Source organism: Phoca vitulina, unplaced genomic scaffold (genome assembly GCF_004348235.1).
Source record: "Phoca vitulina isolate PV1807 unplaced genomic scaffold, GSC_HSeal_1.0 scaffold38, whole genome shotgun sequence".
Classification (NCBI taxonomy): Eukaryota; Metazoa; Chordata; class Mammalia; order Carnivora; family Phocidae; genus Phoca; species Phoca vitulina.
In genome coordinates, this window is record NW_022589741.1 from 14,208,361 (window position 1) to 14,230,624 (window position 22,264).

The window sequence follows — 22,264 nt, forward strand, 5'->3', positions numbered from 1 at the left end:
CTCCCTTACCGCCAGAGAGCTTGTGCCCCGGACCAGCCAGCTGGAGGAACCAGCCAAGCAAAGCCCGGGGTGCTCATATACACCACGCGGTGTTTGTCCTGTGCTTTTCCTCTTCGAGGTTGTCCTTGTTCATTTCAAGCCAATTTCACCTGTTTCTAAATATTAACCTGGGGCAGGGGGCCCCGGGGAACGGGATGCGAGGCATTTGGTGGTACCAGGATCATTACCAAGGTCAGCGGTCCAGGGAGGGCCCTGGCAATGACTCCAGTGTTCAAGGGCCAGCTTTCCAACTTCTCCAGAGAAGGGGTCAGCACTAATATACTTGAATACCTGGAAACATGCTACACATTCTTCAACGTTTTCCATGTGTGATCCTACCTAGGCAGGTAACATTTTAGACAAGGAGACTGGGGCTCAGGGAAGTAAAGGAACTTGCCCCAGGGCGCCTGGGTGGCTCAGTTGGTTAAGCGACTGCCTTCAGCTCAGGTCATGATCCTGGAGTCCCGGGATCGAGTCCCACATCGGGCTCCCTGCTTGGCAGGGAGTCTGCTTCTCCCTCTGACCCTCCTCCCTCTCATGCTGTCTCTCATTCTCTCTCAAATAAATAAATAAAATCTTTAAAAAAAAAAAAAAAGGAACTTGTCCCAGTTATAGCTGGCAAGTAATAAAACCGGAACCCAACTCCCAATAAGCCAAAGATGGAAAACCCAAGCCATTTCTATTAAACATAATTTTTATTTCATCCCAGGCAAAGCTAAATAAAATTCTACAATGCCAAACGTGTTATAAAGGCAAGATAGTTGATCACATCCATTCTGTGCTTGAACACAGGTCATTGCTGGGGGTGTGCATATCTGTGCCTCCCAGAGGCACCCATGGACCAGAGGCCTCCCAGACACATCGCTGCATTGTTTTGATCTATAGTTATATAAAAAAGACTATGGGTATTGTCATCCAAGCCAGAAGAATAAACCATGCATAAGATAGTCAAAAGCTCTGAATATCAGGTGGGAGGTGGGAGGGGAGGGACTCCAACCTGGGACACAGTAAGGTGAAGCAAGCTGTAGGGTTTTCTCGAGACGTTCCCCTCCCGGCCCTCCCTCCCCCAGCACTCCTGGCAGCTGTCCATAACAGTGGGAGGGAGTCATGGAGTCATGGAACCAAAGAGCATGGCTGGTCTTCCCCTCAGTCTCTTATCCTTTCTCAGGCTCCTGGTGTCCCAACAGGTATTGCTCAGGCCAGGGAAGATGGCTCCCCAAATGTGCCGAGTCTCCCCCATCTCAGGCACACATACCTCCATACATCCCCGCTTCCATGCACAGTCCCCCAGGCCGCAGGCATGCACCTCCACACGCACACCCTCACCTGCCACCATCTCTGGGGCATGCTGTCACACCCCTCACTTCACCTCCTGGTCACCCAGCCAGGTAGGAAAAGCCTGAGCTCCATCGGCCCCTCTCCCAGACCACTCTAGCCGTATGGGTTCATTCTGATGGCCTTTTGCTCAATTCCTACCCAGGGAGAAACTCAAGGCCTGGAATGCTGAGGTCCCATTTCAAGGTCAAAGATGGGGAGCTGGGAAAGACTCTGTCTTGGGTCTCCCTGACTTTACTGTCAGCACAGCTGCATGCCTGCAGGGCTCCCAAGATCAATTCTGTAAATGGCTCTCTCTAACCCACAAGCCTTGGAAACACCCTCACCAGCCCCCGGAGATCTGCGCCCACTGAGGCTTTTCCTGGGAAGATGGCTTTGCCCATAGACATTCTATTGCAAATCCATGCCAGTGTTCCTCCATGGGTATCACCCCAGCGCTGCGGAGAACAATTCTCTGTTGTGGGGATGAAACTGAGCATTCTTGAGCACTCACTAAATGTCCATAGGGCCCCCAGGCATTGGGACCACCAAAAATGTCCCCCTACAGTCCCTATTATGCCACCTCTATTGAAAACTCCCAAACAAAAGCCATGGATAGGAAGCTTTAAGCATCAGAGCCAAGGTTTCTAATATTACAAAGACTAAAATAATTCCAAGGGGGAGGAGTGGGAAGAGAGAGAGAGAGCAAGAGTGAGTGAGAAAGAGAAAGTGCATGCATGTGTGTGCATGTGTGTGAGTCTGTGTGTGTGTCTCCTAGGGATGGGACACAGAGGTGAGGACAGGACAGACTTGGAACAATTCCTCCAATTATAATGCTTGGCCTCCTAGATCCCTTTCCGAGCCAAAAAGATTTTTTTAAACAAAAACTTGCCAAGCCCCACAACAATCCTGGGAGGTAGGTATGTATGATTACACCCACTTTATAGATGGGAAAAGCTGAGCCCAGAGAAGATGCATGACCCACCTATCAGTCAACAGTAGACCCAGGAGTGGAGAGGATGATGCTCTTCCCCCACCGCCCCCCTGCTCTGTACGCCCTGGCCTCCTCTGAAGAGAGTAAGAGGAGCCCAGGCGATTCAGCTCGTTCAAATGTTAGCACTGGGAAAGGGGGAAGAAAGCAGTTTTCATGAAGGTGGCCACAAGAAATTTTTCAAATGGCTGGTAGCTCCAGTCTGCCTGCTCCCAAACCGGGAAAATCTGCGCCTGAGCCTAAGATTCTGGGGGGGGGACAAGGATGGGAGCCCTGGAGGCAGATCAGGGTGGGACCCTGCGAACCCATCAGGAGGGGTGAGGGCCTCAGCCAGGCACCTGCAGGAGCTACTGCCCCTCAGTCTCCTCTACCTCCACCCTGCGGGAAGCCTGCAGCCACTTTTTGACAGGGAGAATCCTGAGGCAGTCCCCATAACCTCTGGGAAAGGGGGCTACTGCCCTCCCATCCGTCCCAGGCCCAGAGGACAGAGTGTCAGAGAGCGAGCCAGCAGGAGCAGATGGTGGAGGCCTCTGTTATCACCGCACGGCTCACTTCATCCCTCCCGTCCCCCCGGGGACACCACCACCGCATTCCCTATCGGGGAGCCCGACAGCTCCAAGATTCCATCACTGTCCAGGGGGCCGCGGGTGGCACCACCCCAGCTCCCTGGTCCCCAGCATGGCCTTGGGGGGAGGCAGGTTAGGGACCCCTCAGAGTGGCACACCAGGGTTGGCCGTCACACAAAAGCTGGAGAGGGGACGGAGGGGATGAGCCAGGACACGAGGAGCTAAGGCACAGTCCAGCCCCACACACAGGGGTGTGCAAACCAGTTCTCAGGAAAGCAAAGGAAGACTGAGCACCCTCTCCCTGCTCCTCCCCAACCCCGGGGGTGGGGGGGTGACACAGATGAACAGGAAGCAGCCAGAAAACCCAAGGGCCCCCTCTTCTGAAGCAGGAGGATCCCTGAGGTGAAAGCAAGCCCTTGACCCCGGGTTGGAGGTGAACAACCCTGGGCCAGGGGAGAAGGTATGATGGATGAGCATGGGCACAGGAGGCATGACCCAAGGGAGGGGAGGGTTTGAGGGTACAACACCTCAAGCAAGATGATGCCCCCTGCTGCATCAGGGAAAGAGGCAAGCTCAGGAGTTCCCAGGGGCGGCAATGGGCCGGCCATGCCGAGGAGAAGGGGCAGCCAGCACTGGTGGGGCTGGGGTGGGCATCCCAGGGGCCAAGAGACCCTGGACATGGGCTCGCCCACCTCTGCGGTCCTGGTTCCCCAAGGAGAAATGCTAGGAAAGGCATAGGCAGTGCCCCAGTGCTCCAGGAAGGCTGGAGGGTCCTCCTCACGAGCCCCTCAGGAGCTCAGAGATCAGAGGAGCAGGCTGGGGGGCCGAGACCCCAAGACCAAGGTAGCCAGCCCTAGTTGGGAGGGTTCACAGACTCCAAGCAGCAGGGGGGCGGGGGGGCAGAGGGTCTGGGGGGTGGAGATGGGGTGGAGGCTGCCAGACACCTTGTGGCGGGGGGAGGGAAGCGCCTTACTAGAGGGACCTGGGGGATCAGGTATCCATCAAAGCCTCTCACTATAGGGCCCCCTCCAGCAGGCTCCCACCCCGGATCCCGTACAGAGTCCTCTAGGCCACATCCACCACCAAAAGGGTCAGATCTCCCCACTATTATTCACTGGGGTCCGGCTACTAGGGCAGGCCTCGCTGATCCCCCCAAGCCTCTCTTAAAGAGAAATCTGGAGGAAAACCAAGGTATTGCTCATACAGGGTGAGGAGACTAAAGAAGACCCCAGGTACCCCATGTATTAGGGGACCCACCCTCCACACCACCCAGCCCTCCTTTCCTTTCCTGAACTCTCCACAGGCCCCCTCCCCTGGCCAGCCCTCATCCCTGGGGAGCCCTGGCTGGGAGGGGGTGGGCAGGCTGGGCAGGACCCCAGTTTCTCCCCAGAAAGACTGCAGTTGGAGCCAAGCAGCAGGTGTCTCAGGCACGTGGGTTCACGGACGTGGCTCAAGCATCAGTTCATCATCAGCAAGTGAGGCCCGGGCGGCTGCTTGGCCCCCAGCGGGGGCTCACACTTTGGTTGGTGGTTTCTCTTCCGCCTTAGAGCCAGGCAATCCATTCTCTGTGTTATCATTCCCTGAGGAACTCACGAGGCACTCCTTCCTGGAGAGGGAGAGAGGAGGAGAGGGGCCAGAGTAAGGGGTCGGCTGTGGACAGGAGCCTGGGCCCCGCGGCCAGCCCCGCGCCCTCTCCCAAAGGTGGCAAGAGCTCAAGTCACCCAACCTCTCTGGGCCTCGGCTTCCTCATCTATAAAATGGATGTGACAATGACGCCTTCTTCGTGGGGGTGCCGTGAGGCATCAGTGAGCACCGAGAGCAGTGCCTGGCACGCAGACAGGACCCAGTGAGACCCACCATCACCTAGTCGTCCCAGCGTGGCGGAAGGCAAGGGCACCAACCAGGTGCTAGTCGCAGGGATCAGTGCTCAGGGGAAGCCAAACCAGGTTAATTCCCAGGCCGTGCCAACCCAGGGGGAAGGGTGCGGGCCGCAGTACGTGCAAGGGCAAAGAGCTCCTGCCCCAGACCCCGGCAGGCCCCTCCTCTCTGGGCTGGCTGTGATAGGAGGGAGGAGAGTGCTCCCGACAGAGGATCTGGCAGCAAGGAAGGCAGGTGTGGGCAGGGTGGGGTGGGACGGGGGAGACAGCAGCAGGAAGGAGGGATGGTTACGTGGGAAGACACCCCCCCGGGGAGGTTCACCACCCTGGCTCCGGAGTGAGTATGGCCCACCTCACCGCCAGCGCCCACGCTGTGCAGGGCTCTCCGGGGCTACATCACTCCGAGCTTTCTGCTCGGGAAAACTTCCGAGCCTGTTTCACGGCCGCTGTGGCTAAACTATCTCAGCCTCACCCTGGACTTGTGTAGCCGGCTTTGAGGCCTTCAGGAAGGACTTACTATTTTGTCCTCATCGATTTTGTCTTACACAATTTAGTCCATAGCTCCAGCCTTTGAGCTCCTCCTAGATCCCAGTTTTGCTCTCCAACATAGTCACCAGGTTCCTGAAAACCTGATATCATTCCTGGCGTAATTCAAATCTTAGTAACAATGAATAAGCAGAGCCCTGTGGCATACCACTAAAGACCTCTATTCAGATGGATCTATCAATCGATCGATTGATCAATCTCTATACCTAAGGTATAGTCAACCCAGACAGTTCCTATCCACCTAATTCTGCTCCCAAGCACTCCATATTTCTTTACTGAGAATCTGCTGGGTACCAAGCACTGTGTCAGACTAGAAGACTCCCTGCTCTCAGGAAATTTACAGTCTTCCAGAGAATGTGACATTAAATAAGTAACCACAATACAATGTGATAAATGATAGGATGAAGGGTTTACCAAGGAGGGATCCACCTAGGAAGCCTCCTTCTAGGGATCAGGGAGGGTTCTTCGGACATGTCACAGAAGTTGAGACCAACAAAGATGAACAGGAGAGGAGGGAGGAGACATTACAGACAAAGGGAACTGCCCCCACGAGTGGAAATCCAGAACTGATCCTGCGATGCTGTCCAACACCTCCCTTCTTCTCGGGAAGCCACCTGATCTCTGCTGTTCATGCGGGCTTTCCTCGCGCTCAGACGACCCCTCTCAGGCTTCCCTGTGGTCTGTCTCCCACCTCCAGCCTCCCCCTACCCAGTCCCTGTGCTCACCAAGGCCAGACTCTTTCTTCCAAAGCCCTCTGATCATGCCAGGCCCTGAAAGCCCTCGAGAGCTCCACTGCACCCAGGAAGAAAGCCAATCTCAACCTGGACTCCCAGCTCCCCAGGGATCTCCCCCCAATGCCCTCTGCAGGCCTGTTCTCTCCTTCCCCACCACCGCTCCCCCTACTCTCTCGACCGACAAAACACCTTGTTCTCCAGACACATGTCTCTTCCTAGACTCTCTGCCTCTGCTCTCAGCAGTTCTGCAGCGCCCTTCTCCTCACCCTCCCCAGGGCTTACATTAGATCCATCTTGCAAGGCCTACCACAAACGTCCTTTGGCCAAAAACCCTTCCCTAGTGTTCCACCTTCTTTGGAACCCCTGGAGCATTCTATTGCACCTCTTTGCTGGCACCCATCCTCTCTACCTTGTCTTACATTTATTTGCATACACACCCTGTCTTCTTTACTTAAGGGCAGAATCTCATTCCTTCCAGAATTTCCTACAGCACCTGGTACAGTTCCTTGCACACACTACCTCAAAAACAGCCATCAAATGAAAGAAGGAATGAATGAACTCTGGATATACTCCCCGAATCAGTAGGGTATGGTGAAAGTGGTTAAAGCTTTGAAGCCAAACAAGTCAGGATGCAAATCTCAGGTCTATCACTTTCTAGCTGTGTGGCCTTGGGCAAGCCACGTCACCACTCTGAGCCTCACCTTGCTCAACTGTAAAATAAAAATTGTGGCTATCATATAAATACCTGGCAGAGTACCTAACACATGGTAGGCATTCGATGAATGAAAAGAGGTGTTATCATCCGTAGCCATCTCCTGATCCACCAGTGCCCTAGCAAGAAAATGTTTGGTCTGCCTTGTCCTTGATGAGCCCATGGCGGCTCCCGAGGATCACTGTTTTCTTTTCTAGGTGCTTTTAAACCACAGGTTGGATAATCTGCTCTCCAATTTTGCTAACCATCAATAGCAAAACTGGTTGTTAAAAAGAGAATTTGGTCTAACTCCATGCCCCTGGCCCCTCTCAAAATCTCCAAAACCCTGGCCATGATGCAGGGAGACAATCCCAGAATTCTTCATCTCAGCCAATGCCTCCCACTCTCCACTCTCCGAGCCGTCCCCTTAATATCCCCCTGTTTTCAGCTTCCCTCCCCTCTTACCAGCACAATTTCTGTCCTTTCCAGCCTAATTCCCTCTTCTCAACAAAGCAGAATGATGGGAACAGAAACAGAGCAGCATCCCTTCCCCCTTGAATCTCCTTGCCGCTGTCCCCCTCTCGGCTCCAAGCCTCCTCTCATCTTTCTTGCTGATAATACAACTTCCAGGGGCGCCTGGGTGGCTCAGTCCATTAAGCGTCTGCCTTTGGCTCAGGTGGAATGCAGACTGACCTGGGGTCCTGGGATCAAGCCCCGAATTGGGTTCCCTGCTCAGCAGGGAGTCTGCTTCTCCCTCTCTCTGCCCTTCCCCCGACTCATGCGTGCTCTCTCTCTCTCTCAAATAAATAAATAAAATCTTTAAAAAAAAATACAACGTCCAAATACCTTTTTACATTCACTCCTGCTTCTCTGGAGCCTGACACAGTTCTGGCAATTCTGGGCCTGGAGCGAGTACTCTCTACCTCCCCGTCTTCCCTCCCCTTCCCCTTAGAGATGTCTATCTCAAGCCTGAGCTGTCCCTGGGGCTTCTGGGGAGCCCCTATCAGCCTTTTTAGATTTTTTTTAGTCTCCCCCAGGTGAACTTCCAGAATCTCACAGTAAGACTCCCACCTCTCTAGAAGGGTCTTCCCATTTTAGGGTTTCTGTACATGGAATCTTGTCTTTTCTACGATGAAAAAAACAAGGCATCTAAATCCCTTGGTAGGACTTAGGTTGGGGAGGTACAAACGGAAAGAGAGAAGCTAATGGGATGGATTAGGAAGCAGGATAAGGAAGAGCAAGTTCATATACTCAGGGAACTCGCTGTGCTCAATAAATACATACTAGGAGGGAGAGGAAGAAGGGCTGGGAGACAGGAAAGAATGGTAGGAGTGGGAAGAGAGGATGGGATGAGGGGACAATGGAAGGATGAAGGCAGATGGGGGCAGATGACGGTGGAATGAGATGATGTTGGGAGCACCCACAACACAAGATGGGAGTGGGTGGTGGGCCAGTGGGAGGACAGGAGCGTGCAATGGAGTCAACTCACTTCTTCTCCTGAGTCTTCTTGATGATGAAGGCAATGAACTTCTTGACCAGCAGGATGAGGATGAGGAGCCCGATGACCCCACCCACGACTCCCAGGATGATGAGGGTCACCGTGTTGTCCACTTCTTCCACTGTATGGCCAGAGCAGGGAGAGAAGGGGGTGGGCGAGGGGAGCAGGAGACGCCTGGAGCCCAGCACGACGGCAGCCCAATGGCTACAGCCCTCCAACCCTGGCTTCTGGGACGTGCCCACCCCCACCCAGCCCCCAGCCCTCCCCAGGCCTTGCAGCAGGAAGCAGAAACTGGAACATGGCATCTACCAGGCTAAGGCACAACACAAAGAGGTTCCTTCCCCCACCCCCTCCACACACATACCCTTCCACAGACACACACACAGTTCTGGAATAATTCAGACTCAGGGCCCTTAACAGTTTGACTTGGCCGCCCAAACTGCCACATTAAAAATTTCATTGCCTCTTGGGGTGCCTGGATGGTTCAGTCGTTGGGCGTCTGCCTTCGCTCAGGTCATGATCCCAGGGTCCTGGGATCGAGCCCCGCATCGGGCTCCCTGCTCGGCAGGAAGCCTGCTTCTCCCTCTCCCACTCCCCCTTCTTGTGTTCCCTCTCTCGCTGTCTCTCTCTCTCTCTCTGTCAAATAAATGAATAAAATCTTAAAAAAAAAATTTTAAAAGCTTTCAAACTTAAAAATGATGGAAAATGTTTTAAAAAAAAAATTTCATTGCCTCTTTCTGGGCCTCCTTTGTCCACGCAGGAAAAATCAAGAATCTCCCTATAACAACTTTTATGTGGCAGGAAGACTTTGGAGTCAGGGCGTCTGGATTTTAACTACAGGATCTCAGAAGTCACTAATGAGCTGGTAACCTTGAACTGGCCACTTAAACCTTCTCCCTCAGTTTCCTCATCAGAAAACTGAGCTGACTTCCAGAACCTGCTCCACTCACCGTCTCCCCACCTCTGTTGAGAAAACTCCATCCTTCCAGCTGTTCTGACCAAAATCCTTAGAGCCATCCTTGACCCCTTCCTTCTCCAAACACCACATTCAATCCACCTGAGAATCCTAATGGCCCTAACTTAAAAATTCCAGAATCTGACCTCTCAGTACCACACTGGCTCAAGACATCCTGGCCTGGATGTTTGTAGGAGCCTCCTAACTGGACTCCTCATTTCATCATCTATTCTTGGCCCCGCAGAGAGCCTGTTCTGGGTTAACTCTCCTGCTCAGAGCTCTTCAGTAGCTCCCATCTACTTAGGCTAACAAGGCCCCACACAACATGGCTTAACCTGACTCATTTCTTGCTATTTGCCCTGCTCCAGCCACACTGGCCTCACTGATGTTCAAGTATCTGCCTCAGGGCCTTTGCACTTGCTATTCCCTCTGCCTGGACTATCTACCCAAAGACATCTTCATTGCTCCCTCAAATGTCCTTATTCTAGGTCACCTTTTCAGTGAGGCCTTCCTAGTGACACTGTTAGCACCCCTTTCTCCCTCCCCATTTTGTTTTTTCCCTACAACACCAGCCATGTTCTCTTATACAACATCATTTTCTTCTTTATTTTGTTTACTGCATATCTCCCCTGATGAGAAGGAAATCTCCATAAGGGCAGGAATTTGTCTACCTTGTTCATAGACCTAGTAGGTGCCACATAAGTAGGTGCTCAACAAATATTTGTTGACTAGATGAATGAAGGAATCTATAAAAATGGAGAAAAGATCCCTTCAAAGGGACATGTGAGGGACAAAGGTGCGAAGGTAAGGTACAGCGCCTAACTCAGTGCCTGGCACCCCAAAATGCTCCATAAATGTTGGTTCTCTTGCCCTCCTCCTCCCCCCTGCAAAGGCTGAGCACGAAGTGAGACGACATCCAGACAGAGAGGAAGAGGGGACGCCATACACAGCCTAGACTCAGATGGCTGCAGGCTCAGAGCGAGCTGCCTGGATGGCCTCCGTCTCCGCCCTCGGCACAGCCAACAGTGAACTCATGGGCATCTCTCTCTCTCCAAGGACCCCACTTCATCCAGGAGAGCAGTGAACCCCCAGGCACCCAAGAAATGCCGCACAAGCAGGACGCTAGAGCAGGTCCTTCCTTTTTTCTCTACTTCTGTGCTTCCTTAGCCTTCCAGGCTCCCCGTCCAGGAAGCCCAGCATAACACCTCCAGCCTCTTCTCTAACCACCTCTAGTGTCGGGGGTCATGTGACCACCTGGCTGCTCCCCACAGGCTTCTTCATGCCCCCCCTGTCCCACCTGTGGCCGACGGCAATCCCCAGCGGGCGTTTAAGCTCCAGAGGGGAGCGGCCACTCTTACCAATCTCAGTTGCCTGTGGCTTTACGTGCTCTGTCCCTCTGTCAGTCCTCTGTTTACCTGTCTTCTGTCCTACCCTGGACTGTAAATTCCTCAAGGAAGAACACTGGGGATCATTCATGTCACTTTTGGTGTGATGCCGGGCATTCAATCAACAGTTGTGAGGGGGATACACAAGAGTAGTAATCATCAGCACACAGAGAACTTTCCCACCACGAACCATCCTATGTCCCGTCCCTACTTCCCGCGAGCACCCTAGGATGATGCTGATTTTGCAGATGAGGAAAACCAGGCTCAGAGGGGCTAAGTGTGTATCATAAGCTATTCAGTGGCAGAATAGGTATTGGAGCTCTGTTATCTGAGCTCCCAGATGTGACTCCAGTAACTTTTGAAAGCATAAAGCAAAAGAAAACACCCATGCGGCTGGGCTGAAATGTCATTTGACCCCACTGAGTGGGGTACCCTGCCGTGCTTCCCACTCCACTGCCCTCGTCCCAGCCCCCACTGCTTACATTTGTCAACGACTTGGAGGAAGATGGTGGCCTGGTGCTGAAAATTATTCTCCTTGGGGTTCTGCACATGACAGGTGTATTTGCCTGTGTCGCTGAATTCCAGGTTCCTCAGTAGAATGGAAATGTTGTTCATCTTCTCCTTAGTGGAGCCCTCCAGAGTGATGCGATCGTCATTTTTGAACTTCACCTTAGGGTCAGACTTTTCATTCTTCACCGTCCCGTCTATGAGCTATGGGGGGAAGGGGGTGTGGAAGAGGTGGCCAAGAAAGAATCAGGGTCCTCAAGGGTCACGACATCACTCCAGCCCAGTCCTTGGGTGCCTCCCTGTCCAGGTCCAGAGAGAGCCTACAGCCAGAGGTGCTCCCCCCACTTGGTTTCCTTCCAGTACCAATAGCGCTGACTGCCTGTCTAACCTGAATTTCGCTTGCTTCAAGCTAAACCCATTTTCTATCATTAAGATCTCCCTGGAACGTAGCACAGCTTTTATCTCTTTCTTCATAAAAGCCTTTTACATCATGGCTCCAGCAATTACCACTCTCATTTCCCTCTGTCACCACCACCACCACCCGCAGCCTTTACTGACAACTTGTCCCCTGTCCATCTGAATTCTGGCCCTCCACCAAGACCTGGATCAATCCTACAGCACTGTCTACCAACGGCCCTGAGCCCAGTGTTTAATCACATCCAGAGATGGTCTCTTGTGGCTTCCTTATGTACACTTCGGGTCCCCTACGAGACTGCACAGTGAGCACTCACTAAACACCTGTCGACTGGTCCATCCCCACCTCCAGCCCACAGCCCTGCCGAAGCTCCTGCAGAAGAGCTTTCTCTTCCCTAGCTTCCTCTCCCTTCTTTCTAGGGCCAGGTCCCCAGCCCTTCTCCCATTTGAACTCTTCTCATTTCTTTTCTCCAAGCCTTCCAAGGGTCTTTCACTCCCCTGTTTTTTAAATTAAATTATTTTTACACAAGCAATCCAAGTTCAGGCATTTCTTCAGACCAGACAAAGAACTCTAGCCAAGAATTCCAACAAGCCCCAAATTCTGGCAACACCATCTAAGCATCCCTCCCACTTAGATCCTTCTGGACAGGCTCTGGAAAGAATGCTAGGAGAAAGGATGACAAAAGGTAGATTCCGGGGACCATCGCAGCGAGGTCAGTCCGGAAGGGACCAGAGCAGGGGAAAGGGAGGCAGAGGCAGAGGCAAGGTGCTAGGGAAGGGAGGAGAGTCTGAGCTGTCCTGTCCCTTCCCCCACTACTTACAGTCCTGAATGTATCACTGGTGTTGTAGGACCACCAGAAGTGGAGGTCTTGGAAGCCAAAGCAGCTGGAGAAGGTGCAGGGCAGCAGGATCTCCGTGCCATTGACAGCGTAGATGGTGGTGGCCTTTCCCACAGACACCTCCAGCGACAGGGACACCGGGAGCAGGAAGAGACCTGTGTGACAGTCGCCACCTCCCTTAAGAAAACCCTACCGGAATCTCCAGCCTGGAGCTCTGGAAGAGGACATTCGGGCAGGGAGGAGTGGTGGCCAGGCAGGGAGGTCGCTGTCACCCTGTGTATCAACTTGGGAGGACGGTTCTCTTCAATGAACACTGCCTGAGCCACCCGCCCTTACTGATTTCTCCCCTTGGCCTGGGCCGGGGAGCTGCCCATGTGGCACTCCGAATAACCACCAGAGGTCACCCCAACCCAGGAAAACGAGGCCTTTGCAGCCTGGCCGCGCCCCTACTCCGCGGGCGCAGTCCCCGCAAGTGCCATCCCGCACCACCCCAAGTGCGGGACGGGCTCCGCCTGTTTGCAGTGGGAGTTTCCCCTAGGCCGGTGCGCGGCCCCCCGGTACCTTTCCCGGATGGGGGGTGGGGGGAGGCTGGAGCCAGGTCCCTCGCGGTGAAGAGAAAATGGGCAAACGCAGCCGCCACACTGCACCGCGGCCTCCCACCGGCCCCAAGGGGCGGAGAAGCGGAGGGCCACCTCCCGCCCAACCGTGCCTGGCCGGCCGGGTCCCACGCCCTCTGGCCACCGGCCGCGACCCTGGGACCAGGAGGGAGCCCAGGCCGGGATGGGACGGGGCGGCACCGGACGGCGGCGAGCGCGATCGCAGGAGAGAAAGTGGGAGGGAGGGCGGGAGACACCGGCGGAGGCCGATTCCCGACCACAGGGACGCTCGAGAGCAGGGGCGGCATGGAGAGGGCGCAGGACCGCTGGCCCCTCCCGGCCCGCCCCCACACCCCGCAGCCCCTCTCCGGCCCACGTCCTGGGAACGTTCCTCGAGCGCCCTCCGCCCCCCTCCCCAGCTCTTCCCCTTCCCTACCCGCACCCCCACCCCACCACTGCCCTCGCACCCACTCCCCAGAATGTCAATACCACCCCCACCGCTTGGGCAAGTGGAAACCATCAGTCTCCACTCCTGGCCTCTGGGACCCCCCCCCCCATGAATCCTTGTAAGGGGCCCTGGCCCTCCTCCTGTCCTACAGAATCCTGGAGGAGACCCCAATGTACCTCAAGGTGGAGGGCAGGAGGGGCGTCAGAATAAGATGCCTAAGTGATGTCCTTGCCCCGAGGTGAAAGGGGCACCTGAGGTCTCAGAGAGAGTCCTACTCAGGTTCCCAGTGATCCCCTTACTGGGCCCACTTGCCACAGGCTGCAAGTGGGTAATCCCATTTCATTCCCACCCCACACCTGTAAGATGGGTATTATTAATCCTACATTTTACAGATGGGAAACGTGAGACTCGGAAGAGCAAAATGCCTTGCCCAAAGTTGTACAACTTCTAGGGGTTCTTGAAATCCGAACCCAGGTCTGACTCAAGAGCTGGTGGGCAGTTGAGAGCAGCCATGTGGCTGCACTAATTCCTGTCCCAAAGTTTCCCTGATGTTTCCTCCCAGACTGCACCTGCTCTCAGCTACTTGCACCTCCAGCCAGGCGTTCCCAGAATGCCAGCGCTAGAGGCCCCAGACTGATGCCCACGGTAGAGACAGGACTACAAGAGACTCGCTTGCGCTGACTGGGTGTGCTGGCCGGGCCCCCCGAGACCCCCCTCTCAGCCCAGGCCTGCTCTCGGCTCTGCAGGCAGTCCCCAGAATTGGTGTTGTTCCCAAGACAGCCAGGGTCATCTTTGCTTTAAAGGTCAACAACCTTGCTCTTTCTCCCATCCTCACCCCCAAGGAAGGACTTCTTTTGTCTACCTTAATCCCTTCATGGCCCCTAACCAGTTTCCTCTTGCTTTGCTCCCCTAAGCAATGCTTTTTAAATGACAGAGAAGGCTCTGAGGAGAGCTGGCTGCCCTGCTTCTTGCCCTTGGGGCTCCTCTCAGCTTCTTCACATCACCCTAGCTTCTGAAGGCAAAGTGGAGCGCTCTTACCTCAAAAAGTCCGAAAGAACACTCAGTGTTCCATCATGACCCCTGCCACCGTCCATAATAGCTGATAGGCCCATTTGATCCTCACCCCCATCCTCTGAGTGACATAATATTATAGGTCCCTATTGCAGATGAGACAACAAAGCACAGAGATTTAAGTGACTTGCCTAAGGTCAACAAGAAACATTTCTAGCATTCCAAAACCCCAAAGCAAAAAAATCCTCTCTTACATCCTAATATAGCAGGACTTGCCCACCAAGGTTCCCATCAGGGCTGAGAAGTTAGCCCTCGCTCTCTGATGGGCTCTTAGGTGCCAGGAAATGTTCTAGAGCAGCGGCATCCCAATTTGAGAGACCATCAGATCCACCTGGAGGGCAACAGACAGCTTGGCCCTACCTCTGGAGTTTCTGATTCAGTAGGTCTAGCGCCTGGGAACTTGCATTTCTAAAGGTTGCCAGGGAATGCTGGGGTCCGGGGCAACACTTTGAGGATCACTGCGCTAGACGGTTTACACATATGAACGTCAACTTTTATTAGAACACCAAGAGGTAGGTGTAAATTTTTCTCATCTTACAGATGATGAAATTGAGGCTCCGAGAGGTTAAGTAACTCACCCAGGGCCACAGAGTAAATGGTGAAGCTGGGACTGAGCACTTCCTCTAAGAGAGGACGGGTATTTTATATACACTGTCTCACTTAATCCTCATACTAATCCTGTGAGGTGGTTATTATTTTTATCCTCAATGTACAAAATGAAGAAAGAGGCTCAGAGAAATTAACTTGCTCAAGGCCACACCCCCCCAGTGAGTGGAATAAGTCGTATTCACATTGTCGAGGCTAGCTCTGCCTAGCACTCCTGGCTTTCTTTTTACCTCTGCTCCTGTCCTGCGGCACACCTCCCCCAGAGGTCTAGGGACAGGGGCCAGACAGGAGAGTCCACCCTCCAGCCTAGATGATGTAGGAGACCCCAGCTCTGCTTCCCACACTCATTGTTCCTCCAAACTAAGGAACAGAGTACAGAGCTATAACAGGAAAGGCCCCAGGAGAAGCTTCCTGATAACCACAGGCCTCCCTTGGGGGCCCAAGCTCCAAGGAGCACCATAGCTCCAGCCTCCAGCACTCACTGGCGCCCCTTGCTCAGGAACCTGGATCTTGGGGCAGATTGGGGAACTCAAGTCAGGGGTCAAATCACCTCCCCGACCCCAGCCAGAATGGGGTATCCAAGAACACCAAAGAGACACATCAAAAGTAAAATCTTTCAAACTGCTTTAAATAGGTAGAAGCAAAAAAAGAGCAAAAGAACAGTCCAGAACAGAGGACAGACTACTTCTTTAAGGTCTAGTTCATGACAATGCACATTTCTCCTGATTAGTGTGTGCCTGTGTGGATGACTTAACTAGTACACTCAGGACTCCCACAGTGAAACACTGCCAATTCTCACCATAGCCTGGAGGGGACAAAGGAAAGGCACAGAGGCGTTCACGGAAAAGTCCAGAGCCCTGCCCAAGTTAAGGCATCAAAGAGGGTGGGCAAGCCCGGCCTCTGCACTGCACATCCTCCCAGCAATCTGGAAGCCCTGTCCACAGTGTCTGAGAGGCTTGGGCAGAGGAAAGCCCCGGGGGCCTGTTTCCCATGCTCTCTCATCTGTGAGATTGTGCTGGGGGGACAGGAGGGAGCAAGGGCAGGTGTTGATCCACTAGAGGCCCCCAGGGGAGAGCTTCAGTAGGATGGCCAGGCCAGGAGCGGGCCGCTCTGCCTGCTGACCTTGGGAAAGTCAGGAATGCCACATCCTGCGTGCATGCCCCCAAACTAGGATGGTTGTCTTTCCTATCTCCTGAGCTTGCTATAAAGCCAAAACATGGGCCTACAAAACACAAGAGGGGCTTCAGGGAGCCCATCACTCTGACCGAGGCACCCTGCAGGTAGAGGAGGATGGTGTTTGGAAGGAGGGAGGGGGACAGGTCTGGCCTTCACCACAGGTCTGGAAGTAACCAGGGCACCCCTTGCTTAATGACCAGTGTCAGCTGAGAATGTCTCCGGGCCATTCACACGTTTTGTACTCCCACCCTGTACCACCTCACGGAGGTCATTCTTCCCATGCCATTTCCCTGGAGTAAAGAAGCTGCTTAGAATTTCAACTGTTTAGAATTTCAGTGTGTGCATGTATGTATCTGGGATTAGGGGCCTCTTTCTGGCATCATGGGACTGATGAACAAGTCCCCATGAATCCTGTGGAATTCCACCCTGAGCCCCAGAGCTTTGCCTTCGCTCGCTGAAAGGCCCTAACCAGCTAGCTGGCAACTCTCTGAAGCCTTCGCCCCCCTCCCATCCTCCCTTCAGGGGTTTGTCTGAGGACTGACTCGGCACTCCCAAGTTTTACTAAAGTAATAAAAGTACTCAGCACGTGCAAATCCTATTATTAAATATTCCCACCAGCCAGAATCTTCAGGCCCCAGCAGACATTCCAAGGCAAATGTCAAGGCAGGAAATGGTCTGCCACCTTTTCCCACATCCAAGGATCCGTCACACACACACACACACACACACACACACACACACACACACACACACACGCTGAGGGGAGGGAGGAAAGAGGGGCAAGGTGGCCCGGACTCTAAGTTTAGCTCCAAGGGCTTGCCTGGCATGGCAGACGGAAACAGGCTGACTGTAATAAGGAAGCTGATACTCTCTGGCCCCGGGGGAGTCAGACAGGCTCAAAGTTAGAGCTGAGAGGCAGAAAGTGGGCCGAGGCCGCAGGACAAGACCCCTCCTGGGGTGCAGGCTCTAGGGGCTATGGGAGGCAGGGCTGGGCCAGCCAAGGCCCCGGGGCCCAGAGACAAAGGAAAGATTTCAGCTCCCTCTCCCTAGGCAGCCTGCCTACTTCCTGCCCACCCTCAGGAGCTTTGCTGAGACAGAAGCATGCCCCTGAGAAACTACCGAATGCTCAACAAAACCAGCTTTGCCAACAAGCCCAAACGGTGTGCCTGGCCCTGCTCTTGCAGGCCACAGAATGGGTGCGTTGGCTTACGCAGGGATCCCCACACTCTCAGCAAGAGGGCGAGGTGGGAGAATCTGTGCCCCGGGGTCTACCTTTCACACAGATCCCAGCAGGGGGCGGACAGGCAGAAGGGCTTTGGAATACCCCACAGGCCAACATCTCCAGAAAAAAACCAATCACGGGGCCAGATTCAAACGTGGGGCATCCCCTCCTCCCAGTTTTCCCCTTTCCCACCCTCTTCTACATGAACTCCTTACCTCCCCTTTCCTTTCCTTTTCTCTGAGCCGGTCTGAGCACCCTCTCCTTAATTGTGTTCTCATTAGACAAGCCCTTAATAAATACATACCAAGGGAAAGAAGGTTGCGCAACATGACGCCCTCACAAGTGATAATTAAACACAGATCACAGCAATTAAGCAAATCAGGGAACAAGGAAGGGGTGGGCAGGACAGATATATTACCAGTTACAAGCTCAGGAAGGGACTGGCACCCACGGAAACCTCAGCTGCAATAATGCAACCTTGGAAACTCTTCTCTGCTGAAGGGAGGGTATCTTGGGAGGGCAGAAGAAATCTGTAGTCTCAGTCTGTTAGGCTGAGTTTGACATGAGGCCAGGGGGCTGGGGGGTGGAGGACCCCTGGAAGCCTACTGCTCGCTCTGTGCCCAATCTCCACACTTGTCTGGGCCCCCAAGCCTCTATCCCTGCATGCCTCACCCCTCCCTCAGCTCATCTGCACAATCCTGCTAACCTTCCCTCTCAGCCGACTTTAGTCCACTGGGAGGCAAGTCCGTCTGACGGAGCCCAGGAGACCTGGATTCTGTCCCACTTGACCATCGATTGGCCACGTTGGGCGAGTCGCCTTCCCTCTCTGGACCCTGGTTCCTCATCCTTCGGGGAGCTCTGTGATATTGGCTTTCCAGACTTCCTGCCAGCTCTGATGCTACCAGGGAGCTTCTCCAGTTGGCTGACCAGTCGCCTCTGCATCTCCCCGACCAGACTGAAGCAAGGATGGCATCCGTGTCCCAAGCTCAAAGCAATGCCCCCTGGGCGGCCTCAGCAATGGCCTCCTGGGCAAGGTCCAAAGAGGACCCCTGGTGGTATTCCCTCTGCAAACCAGAGGGGTAGGGAGCAGTGTAGGCAGGACCAGTTCTGGGGCCTGCAAGTCTCCCACCTAGAAATCACTCTGCTTTTTCCTGGGTTCCCAGAGGGTAGCTCAGGGACTTGTCCAAACCTGCTCCAATGGGCTCCTGCTCCTACCTGGTCTACCCAGCTGAGCAGTCCTTGGAGGAGGTGGGGGCTCCCCCCTGGAGAAAAGTACCAAGACTCTGCCCACAGTCCTCCCCCAGTGTATAGTGTGGTTTCCCACTGTGGTTCTATGAATATTCTAACGGCCCAGTCACTGGCATCCCACCACCCAACTGGGCAGTAGGCAGAAGGGAAGCCAGAGGTGTTGATAAGTGGGCTGGATTAATGACTGCATGCATGTGAAGTCCCCAGTGAGCCCTTACCCCAGCCATGGTTACAGTGGGAACCTGAGCTGATCAGACATGGGATGGGGGAGCGGGCGTGCAGCCGTACTGTGCCCGCCCCCGTGAAGAGGCACCTTAGAGCTCAAGGAGGCACCAGCCTCCTTAGGTCACTGTGAAACGAGCACAGCTCTGTGCCAAAGGGACAGGAGAAAACACCAGTGTCCCCTCTCTAGCTGTGGCCATGTAATTAAATCAGTGGCTCCTGAGTGAGAGAACACTCTATCCCCCTCCACTACCATGTGCCAACGTGGCGGGTCCGCATACGGTTTATTTACATTTGCAGAAACAGCAGCGACTGCCCTTATAAGCTCCGTCCCCCTGTTTGCAGCACAAATGCCTACATCCTGTGCCCAGTCCGAAGAGGGGAGCTGCCAAAAGCCAAATCTGACAAATATAAACAGGAAGAGGTGCAGGCGCCAGAGATGGAGTCAGTTTACATTGAAATCCAGCTACGGTTTATGAGGAGATTATATTCTGGACTAATATTATTCTCTAATCTCTTGGAGCTCGTCACTCAAAACCATCATGTACATATTAATAGATATTAAGACTCTGTTCCTTCTGTGGCCTCTGAATATATCTCCTCGATCTTCATATTCGTCCCAAAAATGAAGAGCTGAGAGCAAGTTAAACAGGGCCTCCCCGTGGAATCTCTTTGTGAGAAGAGAGACAAGATCCCTCCTAAAAGGGGGCTTGAGCGATCCTCCAAGTCCCTCCAACCCTCTCCAGTCCTTGGTGTGGAGCCTCAGGGAAGACAGTGGGCACTGGAGGAGGTAGAGGGCAGAGGAGAGAAACAGAAAAAGGGCCAGGAGGAAGGGGAACCCCCCTCCGCCCCCGCGCACCCCTCCCCACCCCCTCCAATCGGTGCATGCCCGATGCCTGGGCAGCAAGCATCCAAGTTGCAAACAGCTCTGGGCAGGGGTTAGAAACCACCATGCCAACACTCACACGTGCGACCCCCTGGCGTCCCCTCCACCTAGGGCACAGACACCCTCCCCCAGCACGCCTAAACCTCGGAACCCGGGAGACCCGTGCCGCAGCCCCGAGAGGTAGCTCCAGAAGCCTGGAGCTGAAGGCGCCCGAGACGGCGAAGAACTAATCACGGGGCTGCCACCGCTGGGGCGGGGGACGCGCGCGGTCCCCAGGGAGCACCGCCGTCCGAGCCGGGCGGCCGGCAAGAACCTGGTGGCGGCGGTGCTCCTCCGGCACCATGCCGCACTCCAAAGCCCACCGGGTCCGAGGCACCTCTCTTCTAAGTGTCCCCTCCCCGGGCGGGGGCGGGGGAGGGTGGAAAAAGAGGAGAAGGGGTCAAGCCGGGGCTGCCTTACCCAAAAGCCCGGTGCCCAGCCATCTCGCCCGGGCTGCGCCTCGGCCCCCGGCCCCGGGCATGGTCGCGTTGTCTCCGGAGCGCGCCAGGGGCGCGGGGATGGGGTACAGGGCGCAGCGGCTGGCAGCCCGCGGTCTGCAGTGCGCGGCGAAGCCGCGGGGAACTCCGCGCCGCGGGTCGGGGCTCGGGAAAGTTAGCGGGGAGAGCGCAAGAGGCGGCGGGGGGAGAGAGAGGAGGAGCCGGCTGCCGGAGCGGCCGCGGAGGGCACGGGCCGGAGAAGGAGGAGCGAGAGGAGGACCGCGGAGCGAGCGCAGAGGAGAGCGGCGCTGCGCTTCTGCTCTGGACGCGCTCCAGCCGCAGGAGGGGCGGGGGCCGCCGCGGAGCCCGGGGCGCCCCCGCCCGCTGCGCACCCTGCACGGCGCGCCCCGCCTCGCGGCCCCCGGGAGCCCCGGGAGCAGGCCGGGCGCCCCACTCCCTCGCCAGCTCGGGCTGGGCGGCTGCGGCTTGGCACTGCAGGGCCACCCGCAGCCGCCCGCAGCATCCCAGGCGCTGAGCCGCCAATTAGGAGGATAGTTTTGGGGGGAGTAGATGCTCTTCGGGTGTTGGAAGGCTGTGTTGTTCTGCTTTGGGGACCACGAGGGGGGTAGCGACTCCCTCTCCCGGGGCCGCAAAGGGACCCCTCGAACGTCCGCGTCTGGCCGCGCTGCAGCGGGTGAGCGGGTGCGGGCTTGCCCACTGCGGACCCCCCCCTCCACACACACACACACCCCGCGCCTGCAGCCCGCCGCCTTCGCCCCCGCGGCTCGGGGCTCCGGGAACAGAGCTTCCAGTTGCAAACTGCCCCCGCCCACCGCCCGCCAACCTCTCCCATTTCTTCGTGGACTCCTTGGAAATCGTGATGCTCCCAGCTAGGGAATCAGGCCAGACACTCCCTATCTGCGTCCGGCTACACCCTCCCGCCGCACCCCTACTTCTCATTTCTCCCACCTAGGCTGTCCCCCCAGACTCTGCCCTTTCACCCTCCTCCAAGAGATTCCCTGGGCCTCCCTTTTGGGTTGGGGGGGTGAAGGAGCCCAGGGCAGGCCTCCCTGTTTGGGGTTTACAGCCAGGTGGGAGGGCCGCGGTGAGACTGCTAACCAGCAATCCTTATCTAACCTTGAAGGGAAAGTGAGGAGTGCTATTTGGGGTGGTTTGGGAGCGAATGTCTGCTATCCTCCCTCTATCCTCCTCAGCAGCCCCTTGCCAACCATCCAGACCCCCCTCCCTCGGTCACAGATACTGTCTGCCTCCCTGGTCCTCCACCCCTTGGATGTCTGGAGGCTGGTTCAAACTCCAAAACCTGCTCCCACTTCATGGCCTGACCCCTGCAAAGCCCCACAAATGCCTCCCCAACACCCCCACCTTCTTAACCTGGGGCCCCTGGTGGGCTTCAAAGAGATCAGCCCTGAGTTGGCTGGGCAATGCTGAATGTCTGCTTTTGCAGAAGAGAGGCCCGCTGGCTTTCCTGCGTGTAGCGGTGACGGTGTTCCGTAGCTCTGGGGTTAGGCGCTGGGGAGGCGAATCCCAGCTCCAGCATCTATTGCTGCACGACCTTGAGCAAGTTATGCAATCTTCTGCAGAAGCCTCATCTGTACTCTGGTGAAAGGAATGCTATTTACCTCGTGAGATTGTTAAGAACAATGCCACACTTAGGCTGGACACAGGGAGGGGCCTCGGGGGCCCTGGGCTCCTGAGCTTTCAAGGCCTCCCTCTGGCCCTCCTCTGGCTTTAATCTCCCCCCTGGAAAAGGGGGTCCCGTGGGGCAGAAAGGGAGGGTGATCCATGCACCTCCCTCTTCTAGACCAGCCTCCGGGGATCCAGGACCCTGGAATTCCCTGCTGGGATGACTCAACCCTGAGCCAGCCTCTTCCCCAGGCCCCTCCTCCCAGGAGCCGACACTGCCCAAGGTGCAGCCAGGCAGTGGGCAAGGTGCAGC

At 55.4% G+C, this 22,264-nt stretch overlaps 1 protein-coding gene across 1 annotated transcript; it reads right to left on the reverse strand.

Annotated features, from left to right (window-relative positions):
* Positions 1-716: 716 nt before the first annotated feature.
* On the reverse strand, positions 717-20,556 carry SCN4B (sodium voltage-gated channel beta subunit 4). Its single transcript, XM_032428037.1, has 5 exons — positions 20,291-20,556; positions 12,339-12,511; positions 11,079-11,307; positions 8,248-8,377; positions 717-4,516 (listed from the first exon to the last, which is right to left on the reverse strand). Exons 1-5 carry the CDS (start codon positions 20,349-20,351, stop codon positions 4,423-4,425), a joined length of 687 nt encoding a protein of 228 aa, XP_032283928.1. The 5' UTR covers positions 20,352-20,556; the 3' UTR covers positions 717-4,422.
* Between the last annotated feature and the right edge of the window lie 1,708 nt (positions 20,557-22,264).